The 15,293-nt window shown below is 49.1% G+C and overlaps 2 protein-coding genes across 4 annotated transcripts in view; one reads left to right on the forward strand and one right to left on the reverse strand.

The window, feature by feature from the left end:
- Window positions 1-5,961, forward strand: part of RASAL1 (RAS protein activator like 1) — a 47,443-nt gene extending 41,482 nt beyond the window's left edge. For both annotated transcript variants that reach the window (XM_043988074.1, XM_043988062.1), the window contains exons 18-21: window positions 177-312; window positions 467-587; window positions 1,815-1,888; window positions 2,944-5,961. In XM_043988074.1, the coding sequence (XP_043844009.1) occupies window positions 177-312; window positions 467-587; window positions 1,815-1,888; window positions 2,944-3,095 (483 nt within the window). In that variant the 3' untranslated portion in view covers window positions 3,096-5,961. The remainder of the gene's footprint in view (window positions 1-176; window positions 313-466; window positions 588-1,814; window positions 1,889-2,943) is intronic.
- A 357-nt stretch (window positions 5,962-6,318) lies between these two features.
- Window positions 6,319-15,293, reverse strand: part of DTX1 (deltex E3 ubiquitin ligase 1) — a 65,118-nt gene continuing 56,143 nt past the window's right edge. The window contains exons 5-10 of one of the 2 annotated variants that reach the window (XM_043988084.1): window positions 14,959-15,120; window positions 14,607-14,668; window positions 10,816-10,974; window positions 10,147-10,311; window positions 9,330-9,419; window positions 6,319-8,494 (exon numbers count right to left, since the gene is read on the reverse strand). In XM_043988084.1, the coding sequence (XP_043844019.1) occupies window positions 8,270-8,494; window positions 9,330-9,419; window positions 10,147-10,311; window positions 10,816-10,974; window positions 14,607-14,668; window positions 14,959-15,120 (863 nt within the window). In that variant the 3' untranslated portion in view covers window positions 6,319-8,269. The remainder of the gene's footprint in view (window positions 8,495-9,329; window positions 9,420-10,146; window positions 10,312-10,815; window positions 10,975-14,606; window positions 14,669-14,958; window positions 15,121-15,293) is intronic. The other variant, XM_043988094.1, reaches the window with a different exon arrangement.

Here is a 15,293-nt window from a genome sequence, read left to right on the forward strand (position 1 = left end):
TTCCCCTCCCTCTCCCCTCCCCCTCAACCTCTCCCTCCCCCTCCCCCTGCTTCTCCTCCTCCTCTCCTCCTTCTCCCCCTCCCCTCCCCCCTTCCTCTTCTCCTTCCAGCACCACTACCACCGCCACTACTACTGTTATGGCCCCTGTATAACCCTGAACATTTTCTCCCCATCAGAATGTGAATGAACTGAACCAATGGTTGTCTGCCATCCGCAAAGCCAGTGTCTGCAATGAGGGCATGCTGCCCTCATGCCACCCAGGGGCCTTCCGAGGCAACCGCTGGACCTGCTGCCTCCAGCAGGATCGCACAGGTGACCCACAGGCTGGGCCAAGGGCATGGTTGGGCTGGCACATGGGGATGGGTCTAGTGATAGGATGAGGTTGTCCTGAGTTGGGGGTTGGCAGTCACGATTTGGAATCTGGGGGTCCCTGTGCCAATTTTGTTCCCCTGTCCTTCTCTGGCAGTCCAGGGCTGTAGCCGCACTCACTCAGCCGTGACCCTTGGAGACTGGAGTGACCCCCTGGACCCTGACGCAGAGGCCCAGATGGTGTATCGGCAGCTGCTTCTGGGGAGGGACAAGCTCAGGTGGGTGTGCATGGGTCTCAAGGGAGGGAGGAGACTTTAGGGTGATGGGAGAGCAGAGGAGGCGCAGTAGCAATTATGACCACCAGAGGTCAGCATTATGACCAGGCATCCCTTCCAGGTTAGGCGCTCGAAGCTCCTCATTTTACAGATGAGGAAACTGAGGCTGAGAGAGTAAGTGACTTGCCCAGGGTTACATAGGTAGTAATTTGCAGAGCCAGGATTTGAATCCAGGTCTTCTGGATTCTAAATCCTGCATTCCACAGGACCATAGACTGTCAGAAATAGACTTTATAAAACTTAAATAATAATAATGATGATACTAGCTGATATAGATGTATGTACATTTTCATATAACATTTACTATGTTCCAGGCACTGTGCATATATATATATATATATATATATGTATATAACTATGTATAACACATTTATATGTAACCATATATTATATATAATGTATTATGTATAACTACATATGTAATACAGTACATATGTAACTATCTCTCTCTCTATATATATGTATATATACACATACACACGCACTTTAAGGTTTATAAAGATTTTACACACGTTATTTCACTTGATCCTCACCACAGTCCTGTAAGGCACTGAAGATGTTATGCCCATTTTAAAGATGAGAAAACTGAGGCTCACACAAAGTTCAGATTCTGGTCTTCCTAACACTGAGGCTCCCACTGTTTCCACTATACCACACTGTCTCTTTGAGTATCAGAATTGGGAGGGGCCTTAGAACAGGGAATATCAGAGCTAGGAGGGACCTTAGAACATCATCTATAAAATGGGGGAACGGTGTTGTTGGATTAAGTGGCCTGGGAAATCTCTTCTGGCTGTAAATCCATTAACTCACACCATTCTGCTGAGTTGGAATGGACTTCAGATGTCTTCTAGTTAAACCTCCCTCCCCAATTCCCCCTCCCTCTCCTGCCCAGTTTCACATATGAGGAAAATGGGTCTCAGAGAAGGAAACTGACTTGAAGTTTTCACAGGTATTAAGTGGCAGAACTAGGACTGGGTCCTCTGACTTGATATCTTTCTCTCTATGTCTCTCTGTCTCTCCGTCTCTGTCTCTGTGTGTTTCTATGTCCCTGTCTCAGTTTCTCTATCTCCGTCTCTCTCTGTCTTTGGCTCTCTCTTGGTTTCTCTGTGTCTCTGTCTCTCTCTTTCTATCTGTGTCTGTCTGTCTCTGTCTCTCTTTCTCTCTGCTCAGGAAGAAATATGTTGAGTTTTCTGAGGAGATCAATCTGGAACAGGAGGTGACGCAGGGCCAGAGTGGCCAGGAAGGTAAGAGCATCTAGCTGGGGTCCTCCTCTCTACTGCCCCCACCCCTGCCATGGGGGTATTCTTGTCACTTATGCATGCATGGAGCCCAGAACCAGTGTTTCTCTAGTTGTTCCTGGTACCCTCCAAACCAGAGCCCCCAGGGACTTTGACTCAGGGTGTACAATTTAAAGAGCACCTATAGACTTATCTGGCCCCAGCTCCTCACTTGCCTTGCCTTGCCCCATCCTCAGTAGCAACACCAATGCATGTGCACTCCTTTTCCATCTAGTGGCTGCTTTCTAGGCAAGTCCCCACTGGTGGCGTTTGTCCCAGGTACAAAAATACATGATTCCAAATATGTTCCAAGTGACCAGCCAGCTCCACAGCCCTTTTTGGCATCAAGAACCATGGACCTGGAGTGTTCTCTGCTATACTCAATCAGATGTGGCCTTAGGGTCCCTTCTCACTCACCTGTGGCCAGCATCTAATCCCATTCCCCCTTCTCAAATTGCTGTGTGCTACAGGAGTACACACTGGGTTTAGTATTAGTAGAGTCTGACAGGTGCTGAAAAGGAGACCTCATCCTATTTTCCATGGTTCAGGGAATTGTTTTATGTGGGTTTTTTTTTTGTTTGTTTTTTGTGGGGCAATGAGGGTTAAGTGACTTGCCCAGGGTCACACAGATAGTAACTGTCAAGTGTCTGAGGCCGAATTTGAACTCAGGTCATCCTGAATCCAGGGCTGGTGCTCTATCCACTTCACCACCTAGCTGCCCCCTTATGTGTTCTTTTGAGATTCTCTGGGGCCCTGATCCTCCCACTGGTTTGGATGGAGAGTTTATAGGACTTAGAACTTTGAACTCATGTCTGACTCCCTTATTTTGCAGAATAGGAAACTGAAGTTTCAAGAAGTAAAGTGATTAGCATAAGGTATCACTTGCAAGTCTTAGAGGCAGAATTTGAACTTAAGTCTCTGATTCCAAACCAGCGACTCTGGCAAAATAACATACTTGACATTGTCTCGGTGGTCCATGTGACACAATCTCTTGATCATTTTCCTCTTTTCTCTTCCATCAGGAGAAAAATCTGCTGTTTCTGAGCAGCAAAGACCCCCGACAGCTACAGCTGCTGCCCACCTACTGGCTGTGATTGAGGACCTGGAGCAGACCCACAAGGCCTTTGAGCAGGAAGAGAAGGAGCAAGTAGCTAGAGGCTCCCTTCATTCCTAAGGTCTTTCAGTCTAGGACACCATCCTCTTCCTATTGTCCTGGGACACTTTTTATCAGGGAAGGAGATGAAACCCATGAATAGTAAAGGGCAGGAAACCAGAAGACAGCTGGCCTGGCCTTGTCTCTCCTCAGGGCTGCTTCCTGCCTCTTCTTGCCCCTTCCCCATACTCACTCCTTGGTTACCCAGAGATGCTGGACAGCGACCTGGAGACTCACTTCCCTGAGATGACTCCTCCAGCTCCCTGGTTGCCATTAAGGCTGAGGTACTGGGGCGGCCACTGGCCGAGGAGGCTGGACTGTTTCTCAGAAAGCCCACACTGGCCCAAGCCCTCAGGGTGCCCTCTGGGCTCCTCCAGGGTATTCTGCTGAGACTTTTCCCATCCATCCATAGCCACACTCTGAGCTGAGGGTCCTGTTGCCCCAGGTAATGGGTATCAGCCTGGAATGGAGTACAGAGCCAAGCTCCATCCAGAGAAGTAGACAAGACTGAGCTCCCTCTGGGGCTCAATGATCTAAGCAACCCCTCATTTTACAGATGAGGAAACTGAGCCTAGAAAGGTTGAGTGACTTGGCCACAGGTAGTAAGAGCTGGTCAGGTTTTGAATACAAGTCTTGACTCCAGAGCCAGGGGCAGACTCCTGGGAACTAGGAATGTCACTCCAAGAGGTGGATGAAGGATGATTTGGATCCCGATCGGTGTTTCCAGTAGTGGAGATGGGATGGAATGGAATCAGTCTCACTCATGGCCTCCACAGGCAGGGAGCCCCAGGCAGGGGAATGGAACATTTTTCTAACCACTCCAGGTGGGGAACAAACACCAGTTTACTCAGCAAGCTGGTCATCTAAATTGATTGAACCCGTTTGGCCCTCATAAGTGCGGTGGTCCAAGGCAATGAGATGTGGACTCTTTTCAGCCATTTTGATCCTGTAGCCCACCCATCATGGAGCCTCTACCCCCAGACAGGGAGCACTCAACAATCCCCTCCAGTGTTTACTTTTGAATCCTTGCTCCTCAGTCTCTGCCTGATCATCAAATTCCAGATTGGGAAGAAACCTTCAGAGACCATCTCCTTCCACCTGTCTCCATACATGATTATGATACTTCATAACATCCCAGACAACATGCCATCAAGCCTTCTCTTGGAGACCTTCAGGGATGAAGTAGTGACTCACTACCTCTGAAGGCAACCCATTCCTTTCTGCACCTCAGCCATTGTTAGCCTTTCTTGACGTGGAGTCTAAAAATGCCACTTTGTAACTTTACATTCTGGCTCTCTGCTCCAAGGTCTCCTCTCTGGGGCCTATCAGGACACATCTACTCCCTCTCAGTCCTTTAAATACTTAAAGATGCCTATCATGTCCCCTTTATGTTGTCTCATCTCTGGGCTAAACATCTCCAGTTCTTTTTAAAAAAATTTTTTATTTTGGCAGGGCAACGGGGGCTTAAGTAACTTGCCCAGGGTTACACAGCTAATAAGTGTCAAGTGTCTGAGGCTGGATTTGAACTCAGGTCTTCCTGAATCCAGGGCCAGTGCTTTATCCACTACACCACCTAGCTACCCCACATTTCGAGTTCTTTTGATTGGTCCTTGTATGGTCCAGTCCTTTGCTTCTTCGTAGCCCATCATGGGGCCTGCCTTTGGACCTCTTCAGCCAATACAAAAACCCACTTTTTGTGAACCTTCTCAGTACTAGGCTGCTAGCCTTGCAAAGAGGGGGGAGAGGGTGCTTCCTCTCCCAACTCCAACCATGATCCTTTAATGTTGGTGGTAGATATCGTTGGTCTGTGGAGGCTCTTAGACCTATCCACTCAACCAGTTCCTTTCATGAATCAATTCTGGCAGATGTCCTCATCTCCTCATCCCATTCACTCACTCTCTCTCTCTCTCTCTCTCTCTCTCTCTCTCTCTCTCTCTCTCTCTCTCTCTCTCTTTTAGTGAGGCAATTGGGGTTAAGTGACTTGCCCAGGGTCACACAGCTAGTAAGTGTTAAGTGTCTGAGGCCAGATTTGAACTCAGGTCCTCCTGACTCCAGGGCTGGTGCTCTATCCACTGTGCCACCTAGCTGCCCCCCCCTTCACTCTCAATGAGGGGTTCTTTCCCATGACCTGTTGTGACTGGATGGGCCCCCAGCTGTAACTTTTGGGTTTGAGGTTAGAGTCAAGGGTGAGGCAGCCCAGTCCACCAAGGCTGGGAAGGTTGGGGTGGGGATGGGGATGTTGCCTCGCAGAAGATTCTAGGATTTAGAATTGGAAGAAGGCATGAGAGATTATCTAGTCTAATCCTCTCATTTTATAAAAGAAATTTAGGGCCAGGGTTACATACATAGTAAATGATCATTTAAATCCGGGTCCCATGACTCTAAATCCAATGTCTTGTCTCTACACTGTGTTGGGTCAAAGCAGAGAGAGCAGAGCCTGAGATTTGATTCTACCAAAGACCACAAGGTGGATGTGGAGAACACTGGAGAATCCCAGGCTGAGGGGTGCCCCAGCCAATCAAGGTTATCAGTGTTCCTCCTCAGGAGCTGGGCTCCAGAAAGGGAAGGGTAGATTTAGCTTTATTTGGGAGGAGGTGGGACAGTAGAGCCTAGGAGGGTGGGGTCCCAAGTGCTCCCTCCACCCAACTTAAGAGCTATCTCAGTAAGCTGCAGTTTTACCTTTGACCAGCAGGGGGAGCGTAGCTCCACTCCCTGAGATGAAATTTTGGCCTTCCAGAGCCTTCCCCAAATAAGCTTGGGCAATTTAGAGGTAGGGCAAACGACCCAATAGAGGAAAGTCTGGGAGCTCAGATAGGAGGTTTCAACTAACAGAGGCCCCCTCCCCCCAGCTGTAGGCTAAGGGGTGATATGACTGGAATGTGTGCTGAGGAACAATGTTCAGTGTCGTTGTGGCCATTTGGGGAAGGGACCCTAAAGACATTTTTTTTCTGGGGTGTGTGTCTCAGTTCTCCAAGTCTCCCCAGTATACCTTCCACTGCTGGTGAGCTTATTATGGAGGTGGTAGGAAGGGTGCCCAGGGAGAGGTGAGTGAAGGGAAGGCCTGCTGCCAACCCCTATTTCCCCTCAATTCTCTAGGAACCAAAGCTGTAGCAAGGATCTCTGCCCCCACTTTCCTTTCTCTCTTCCACCACCCTTCCAATCAGCATTTATTAAGCATCTACCATGTGTACAACTCCAGGAGCCCCCTTAGCCCCAGGCTCACCAAGAGAAAGTACCATGGGGCCAACGGGGCAGGGATTGATTTTATTGGTTCCTGAAGAACATAGGCTCAGAGATGTAAGGGACCTCGGAAGCCATATAGTCCGAGGTTCAAGACATGTGCTGAATGACTGAAGTGAATGAATGAAAGAATGATGAGTGAATTAATGGATGGAAATGACACTGTGTGTATATGTTGGTCGGGGAGTTGAAGAAAAGATATAATGTGGACCTACACAGTCTCTGGGACTGACAGGGGAGGGTGCAAATTTCACTTAATATGATTTGTTTGCTCTCAACGATTTTCTAGGGGTCTTACTTAACCCCAAGGGGCTATTAACTTTCTGTCTGGAGCTAGAATCACTGCACCGCCTTGTGGTCATGCTCAGAACTGCACTTTCCTCAACGACCTAGGATAAGTGTTTTGCCCAGTGGGGCAGCAAAATCTAGCCTACCCCCTCCCCTTCCCCAAATTCTGATAAGCCCACTTCCAGAGGGCAAGGGAGTGTGATGGACCTTCCCCTCACACCCATTCCCCAGTCTTTGCCAATGGGAGGACAACATGGGGAGGAGAAAGGCGATTTATTTCTCCACCCACAGTGGGATTGGTGGTTTTTTGAAAGAGCAATTGTTAACATCCCTTTAACTCCTGGCTGACTTCCACAATGGCAGCCAATCAACAGAGGCAGAGCTGGTGAGTTGCCTAGGCAACAGGTGCCTGGTTGGCTGGGAACTGTCATATCTTTGGGTTTTCCTCCCCACCCCAACACCATAAGGGGGGGGGGAGAAGTTAACTCTTTGTCACCCACTCTCCTTTTTAAGGGTTTTCATGGTAGGGAGGTCTCAATTGAGCCCCTATCCCCCACCCCCCAGTTAGCGATTGGCTCCGCAATGGGGCATACACTTCTGAAAAGGGGTGGCTCAGAAATCCCAGTTGGGATGGGAAGGGTTTGGTATGGGAAAGGACCACCTGTGTGGCCACATCTGTCACCTCCTATAGGCAGATTGCAACAGGGACAGGGTGGGGATAAAAGGGAAGGTGAGACAAAGAGAAAAAGAAGCAAGATTCCTCCCCCTTCACCCTAGTGCCACCCTTCCCCTCCCCCCTCCCCACCCGGGATTATCCATTTATTTTGGCAATTATATGTGCATGTTCCCCCCTCCCACCCCTCAAAACACACACAATATAGAATATAGAATCCACTCAGGACCCCCAGGGCCATCTCTGTCCACTAGCAAGAGACTGTGGTGGGGAGGGGGAAGTAGAAAGGGAGGGAGGGAGGGAGAGAGAGAGGGAGGTGCTTCTAGACAGGTCTGGGTGTTTTTCTATGGTGTGTGTGTGTGTGTGTGTGTGTGTGTGTGTATGTGTGTTTGAGTATCTGATAGCATGGGTGCAATGCTGAGTTCCCATTAGGTTAGCATACCAGCCAAGGCATGGATCTGTTATTACCTGGCTGTGTGGTCCTGGATAAGTCTTCTGCTTTGAGCAGATGAGTCATTCAGGCCAGCAGATCTCTAAGATTTTTTTTCCAGTTCTAAGTCACTTTCCCCTTGCCTGAACTTCAGTTTATTCATCTGTAAAATGGAACCATGATTACCTGACTTGCCCACCTCATAGGGTTGTTGTGAGGAAGTGTTTTGTAAACTGAATGCTGTAAAAATGGGAAGTAATTTCATTCAGGGGCCCAGGGTATTTTGTTGGAGGGTTGTTTTTTGGTGCATATCTCCCTCCCAAGAATGTATGTTTGCTTGTCAATTTGTCACTTGCCGTCATACTGAAGGAGGGGAGATTGAAATATTTGTCCCCAGCCTGGACCTTGGTAGGACTATTTCCACTTCCCCAGGTAGGAGAGATCCCGGCAGCCTGCCTGTTGGAGGAGGTGGGGTGGGGAGCAGTGGCAGAAGGTGAAGGGTTGGAAGAGTGAGATGTCCAGTAGAGCAAGAAGCATGGACAGCCTGGAGGAGGGAGCCAGGTCTCAGTCCTTTGAAGACGGCTCCAAGACCCCCTGGGCTGTGAGCTCTGCCAAGACATTGTCCAGGTAGTTGGGGTCCGGGTAGCCATGCCCAGTGAGGTTGGAGCCAAACTCTGTCTTGTGGTGTATCTCGTTCCAGACCACGGTGTCTGATTCACCGGTGGTGTTGGACGTGCCAATAGTGAAAATCAGCCTCCGGTCCCAGGCCATGATGAGCAGTCGGAGCACCTGAGGCAATGGCAACAAGGAAGTCATGGACAGAAGAGCCAGGTGTGGGTGGTGGGCAGCCACCCATGTGATATAAAAATGGGTCCCGAGAAAGCCCCCCTCCTAAGATATCTGCCTTCCTGAATTGTGGGGCATCTGATGCTGCTCTTAGAGAGTTCTCTTTTTTTTCTTTTTCTTTTGTTGTGGGGCAAAGAGGGTTAAGTGACTTGCCCAAGGTCACACAGCTAGCAAGTGTCAAGTGTCTGAGGCCAAATTTGAACTCAGGTCCTCCTGAATCCAGGACCGGTGCTTTATCCACTGTGCCACATAGCTGCCCCAAGAGTTCTCTTTTGATATAAACCACTGTTTCCAGGAGGTGCTCTTAAAAGGCAAGTGTGACCCCAAAGGGGAGGGGACTTTGGGAAGAAGCAGACTTTGTCACTAACTTGGTACATGACTCTGGGCAAGCCATTTCCCCTCTGAAGCCACTTTCTCCTACCCTATAAGGAGAGGAAATTGTATTCTTAGGCCTCTAAGGCCTCTCCCAACTCCGACATTCTCTCTTCTAAGAGGCCCTTTTGGCTTTGAAAGTAACACAGATGGAATTCATCTTAGGGTGACTGGGCACTTTCAAGCCTGGGCCCTAGGGAGGGCCCAGGGACAGTGGGTACCATCTAGGGCAGCGGAACCTACAGAGAAACCCCAAAGCCTTCCCCTGTGCTCTGGCCAGCTCTGAGGAAGGGGAGAGGTGGGGGAAAGCTAGAATCCCCTCTCTTCTCCCCTTGGCCATGGTGCCGACCAGCCTGTGGGATCCTTGTCCCTCCTTATCCCCTCCTTTTCCTTCCCTATAGCTCACCTTGCGGCCCTTCTCGTTGTCGGGCAAGTAGCAATGCCGGGGGAAGCCTCTCGCTGTGAACTTCTTGCCAGGGTTGGGATGCTCAGGACCCTGCAGGGGTGGGGAGGATGGCAGAGGGGGGAGGGAAGAGAGAAGTCAGGCTCAGGGAGGGGAACCCAGCCCCTCCCCTCAACTGTCTGCAGCCCAGTTTGTGGGCTCAATTCTGACCCGGCTGTTCCCTTCCTAATCCCCAAGCCTTGAATAATGGACAAAACTTTGGGAGCTGGGAGAACTGTATTGAGGTCACAAGGCAGCCGGCAGGTGGAGCAGAGACCAACCTAAATTTATCTCCTGCAGCTCATGTCCAAGGACTAGCTTCCTTGGGCCTAGAACAACCCCTAGATTCAAGTGTCTGAAGATATGACGTGTCCCTGGCTCCCTATTTTCTCCCATCCATGGCTTCAGAGGTGGCACAGCACATGCCCTAGGACAGATGCCCGGGAACCAGCACACCTCCCACTTGACTCTGAAAGCTCTCCTGGGAGTGGGCTCTTCAGGCAGATATTATCTGCACAGGTTCCTGGGCCTAGGCTAGCCAGAGAGGTCCTCAGAATGACTCCCTATGATTTGAATCCCTAAGTACTGGGGGCAGGCATGAGATGAGAGGGAATAGGAACCTTGGGGTGGGGCAGTCATGGTCCAGGGCATCTGGGGGCAGGGCAATGATAGACAAGGGCACCTTGGGGTGGGGCAGCCATGGACCAGTTGGGCAGTTGCTCAACACCAGTCTGGGTCTGGCTACACAGACACCAGTCTGGGGTGATGGGGGCCAACTCACCTGGATTCCAGTAGGGATGTCGTAGACGATTCGGATAGTCTGGGTGTCTGTGTAGCCAGGGAGTGAATGGGGGATGAGGTGGAATTCCATCTTCCCCGGGGGTTGAGTCCCTGTTTTCTCCCCATAAATGGCCTTACAGGTGGGACACTGAAGGCTTCCATCCTGCTGGGCAAAAAATAGAGCTCCGGATCAGCACCTTCCCTCACTAAGCCATCCTCCCACTGACTCTTGGCCCTTTCCCACAGCATAGCGTCAGGTTCAGGAGTCCAGCTATGACAGAGCTCCCTGAGGTCTATCTTGCCTAGTCTTGGTCTGTTTCTCCCCAGCTCCCAGCTCCCTACCATCTCTTCTCCCCTCAGCCTCTCCCTCCCTCTTAGTCTGTCCATCCTTCTTCAGTTTGTCTCTCCCATATTTAGCTTCTCTCCCTCTCAGTCTCTTCCTCCTCAATTTGTCTCTCTCCTCAGTCTATCTTTCTCCCCCTCTCAGCTCATCTCTCTCCCCTTATGTCTCTCCTCAGTCTCTCTCTCCTCCTCAGCCTCTTCCCCCTGAGGGAGAGTCTATCACTCAGTCTCTCTCTCTTCCTCAGCCTGTCTCTCCTTCCTCCCTCCCTCCATCCTGGGCTCTCCCACCTCCCCATTTGACCCTTGAGGCCACCGTCCCCAGGGATACCTTGTTGCCATTGTTGTACATGGCCACCAGGCACAGGAGGTGGTACATGTGCCCACACTTGCCCAGCTTGCCCACAAGTTCTGGCCTCACGCCCTTGTGGCGCAGAACACCTTCATAGCCGGATGCGGTGACCAATCGTTCCATACAGATAGTGCAGTCCTGCCAGAGATGGGAGTAGAGTTGGAGGCAAAGACTCTCACAGAGACATGGGATGGTAGGGCTGTGAAAGGACTGAGAGCCTTAGGATCTCGCCCCATCATTTTTTGGGGAGATTGGAAACTGAAGTCTAGAGATGGGAAGGAAGGGACTTGACCTAGGTAATACAGTGAGTGGCCTGACTTCCACTTTGGGGCTTGATGGAACTGAAGCTTCCTGGGGAAATGACTCTGAGATCTAGATCATTTTTTGGTCCCTACTTTTGATTTCATTTTTATAGGTAATTCTCAGTCAGTCAGTCAACAAGCATTTATTAAGTATTTATTTATTGGACAGGTGGCCTAGTAGATAAATCTAGCAGTATGGCATAGCATGGCATTGTCCCTATTTTATTTGGCTCCCCCTCAGGACCTGAAGTCAGGAAGACCTGAGTTCAAATCCATGCTTAGACACTTACTAGCTGCATGACCTTGGACAAGTCACTTGATTTCTGTCTGCCTCAGTTTCCCCATCTGTTAAATGGGGATAATAACAGCACCTACCTCCCAGGGTTGTCGTGAAGATCAAATGAGAAAATAATGATAAAGCGTTTTGCAAATCTTAAAGTACTATATAAGTGTTAACTATTCTAGATATTATTAATATGAATACTATATGATGGGACTATGCTAAGCCCTGGCAATCCAAAGAAACTCTCTCTCTCTCAAAGCAAACCGGCAACTGCTCAATGATTTATAATCTTCAAGGGTTGCCAAGGGACACTGAGACTCCCCAGTAGCACTCAGCTAATATGTAGCAGCAGTAGGACTTGAACGCAGGTCTTTCTGACTCAAGATGCCTCTCTAGACACTATGCCACGATGTGTCTCTGAGAATAGGATTGAGGGAGATGAACTCCCCTCCAGCACTGTTTTATGGTGTGACATCTATAAAGTTAAACAACCTCTGTGGGCCTTCAGAGAGGGACAATTCTGTGCTTTATATGCTAGAATCTTTCATAGGATTATTGATTGTGAGCTAGAAGAGCCCCATCTAGTCTGACCTCTTCATTTTAGAGATGAAGGAAAATGAGACTTGGGAATAAGTGAGTTACCCCAAGCTCATTTCCTTCCAGCTCTGAGGTCTACAATTCATTTCAGGCTATGGCTATTGATAAGTTACGCTTTCCTATTGCTCTCCTGCTCCAATCAGGTGACAATTCTATGAATTCTACTCCTCAATATTCTTTACATCTATGTCGTCCTCTCCCTTCCCACTGCCACTGCTCCACTTCAGGTCCTCATCATTTCTTGCCTGAATGATTACAATAGCCTCCTAATGGGGCTCCCTTTTCCAATTCATCCCCTACTGAGGATAAAGAACCTTACACCACTGCTATAATTGTCGCTCCTTTTCTCAAAAGGAGTGGGTCCCTATTACCTGGAGGAAAAAAGTGTAAATTCCTGATTGGCATTCAAGGTCTCCAAAATATGGCTCTAGATTTAGTTTATGCTCCTCTCCTTGGTGTACTCTATGATCCAGCCAGCCGGATTATCCTCTTAACCCTATTCTTGTCCCACCCTCTCTCATCTTCATGCTTTTGCTCACAATGTTCTCCCTCCTCCCCTATCCTGGGTACAGACTTCCCTCTGGCCCTTAAAGGTCCAACTCAGCTGCTACTTCCTCTGTGGAAACTAATACCTTTAACATCCTCCCAGATGAAAAGGATCTCTCTAGCTTTCCTCCATCTTTGCTAGGAGCTGTCCATTGTACTTAACCCCCTTCCCTTGTGTCATTGGTTACTTGTGTACATGTCCTCCTCCATACTCCACACACCCACTTTAGACTATAAGCTTCCTGAGAGCAGACCTGTTTGTGTTTTATCTCTCTTTGCACCCAGAGGGCTGTGTACACAGTAGGCACTTAAAGTGATATTCCTAAAGCATAGGTATGACCCCCTCCCCCCCAAATAAATTCCCATGGCTCCCTGTTACCTCTGGGCTCAAAGACCAATTCCTCTGTTTAGTATCAGAAGCCTTTCAGACTGATGTCAAGGATCAAATATAAATTCATCTAGCATATATAACTTTGCTTCTACTTACTTTTCCAGTTTTCTTGGACTTTACTCCCCTCCACAAAGTCTTCTTTCCAGCTGCACTGGACTGCTTGCTGGCTTTGCCCTTGACCCTCCACCTCTCATCTATATGCCTTTGTTCTGGCTTTTCTTTTTCTTTTTTCTTTTCTTGTCTTTTTTTTTTTGGTCAGGGCAATGAGGGTTAAGTGACTTGCCCAGGGTCACATAGCTAGTAAATGTCGAGTGTCTGAGGCAGGATTTGAACTCAGACCCTCCTGAATCCAGGGCTGGTGCTTTATCCACTGCGCCATCTAGCTGCCCCAAGCACTGGCTTTTCTTTATACCTGAAGTGACTCAGTTTCCCTGACTTTCTTTAAGACTTAGCTCAAATCTCATCTTCCATAAGAGACCTTTTCCAGTGCCCCACCTCTTCATGCTTTTCCCTTTTACATTATCTTCCACCTGTTCTATCATCATTCATGGACTTTATTATTTATATCTTGTCTTCCCCATTAAATTGTAAATTCCTTTAAGGCAGGAACTGGTTTTTGCTTTTTGTTGCATTCCTAGTGTTTAGCACAATGCCTGGTACATAGTCATTGCTTAATAAATGCCTGTTGACTGGTTAACTATCTCCACAGCCTTATTAGACATTATTCTCTTTCCTTTTCTTATTATTCCCCGCATATGACATATCACCTCCTTTCTCCAGGTCTTTGCCCATGCTGTCCCTCATGCCTGACATGCCCTCCTTCCTCATCTCTTCCTCTTTAGAATCCATGAACTTCCCACAAAGCTCAGCTCAAACCCCGCTTCCTCAATGAAACCTCTCCTAATCCTTGCAGCTGCTACCATCTCCACCCCCACAAACATGACCCTGGAATAGGTTTTGCATACATTATCCCCTAGACTAGGGCTTCTTAAACTTTTCCCACTCATGATCCCTTTTCACCTGAGAAATTTGTACATGACCCTGGGTACATAGATATATAAAATAGGTATACATAACCTTTTACTGTGGCCAAATTTTTCTCAACCCCCACATTCAGTTACATGACCACATATGGGATTGAGAACCACAGTTTAAGAAGCTTTGCCCTGGACCAGAAGCCTTTGATGATCTGCATTACTAAAGGGCATTTCCTCATAGGGCACAGGTCTAGACCAAACACCATTTCTGTAGCTAGTTTTGTGTCTCTCCCTATAGAATGTGAACTTACTCAGAGTAGGGGTTGTTCCAGTTTTGTCTCTGTGTCCTCCCCAACTAGCCCAGCTTGGCACATATTAAGCTTAAGCTTAACAAATGCTTATTGACTGACTGAATTTTCCAACATGTCTTGTTCCCCTTCCCCTGTCCCTTCCCCAAACCTCCTTTCCCTGAATGTCTCAGGCTCAGGCTCTCCCCTTGCCCTGTCCTTGTTGAAGGCCTCTCTAGAGTCCCCTGCTGAGGCCCCTGCCTCCCTCCCCAAGCTGTGAAAGCTCTGACCCAGGAGAACTGGCCATTGCTGCATGTCAGGACTCAGGCCCCAGATGGCCCACAAGGCATCCCACGTAGCCCTCACTGGTTCTGCCTCTGGCTTTACCTCATCAGGTGGACTCTTCACCTTCTGCATGTATCTCCGAACCACATCCTCGGGATTCTTACCTAAGGAGGAGTGGGGGAGGGGAAGGGGTGGGAATGAGCCAGGGCCACAGCTCCCCTTCACTCCTTCCTCCCCCCACTTCCAGCATCACCAAGCCCCTAGGTAAGGACCTCCCCCCAGCTGAATCCCTCAGGGACCCCTACCCCGGAATCCCCCATTCCAAATCCCACCCAAGAGGCTTTCCTTAATTCTGGGGAGCAGGGGCATCCACGAGCAGAGGGTTGGGGACTAGGGGGGAACAGATGGGGGAAAAAGCTCATTCTGGGGAGCAGACAAGAGGGTCCGGGCATACTCTTTTTCAGATGTTTCTTCTTGGTTTTCCGGCAGATGCCTGGGATGCCTGGTACAGGCTTGATGTCACTCTTATTAATGGGAGGTGGGTGTAGGATGGGTTTAGGAGCCCGGGTCAGGCAGACAGGCAGCCCAGCTGCACACATCAAGATTCCTGTCATCCCTAGGGGTCAGATATGGCACAGACAGCAGAGTCAGACAGGGAGAGGGGGGAGGGGCTCAGATGCCCTACCAGAAGCCCTCTCCTGCTGACTGTGAACCTGGAGCAGCTGAGATGGTCCTAGCTCTTTTCAGCTGTGGAACCCCATTCATCCCCCCCATCCTTGGCCAACAAAT

This window comes from Dromiciops gliroides, chromosome 1 (assembly GCF_019393635.1).
Source record: "Dromiciops gliroides isolate mDroGli1 chromosome 1, mDroGli1.pri, whole genome shotgun sequence".
NCBI classification, from domain to species: Eukaryota; Metazoa; Chordata; class Mammalia; order Microbiotheria; family Microbiotheriidae; genus Dromiciops; species Dromiciops gliroides.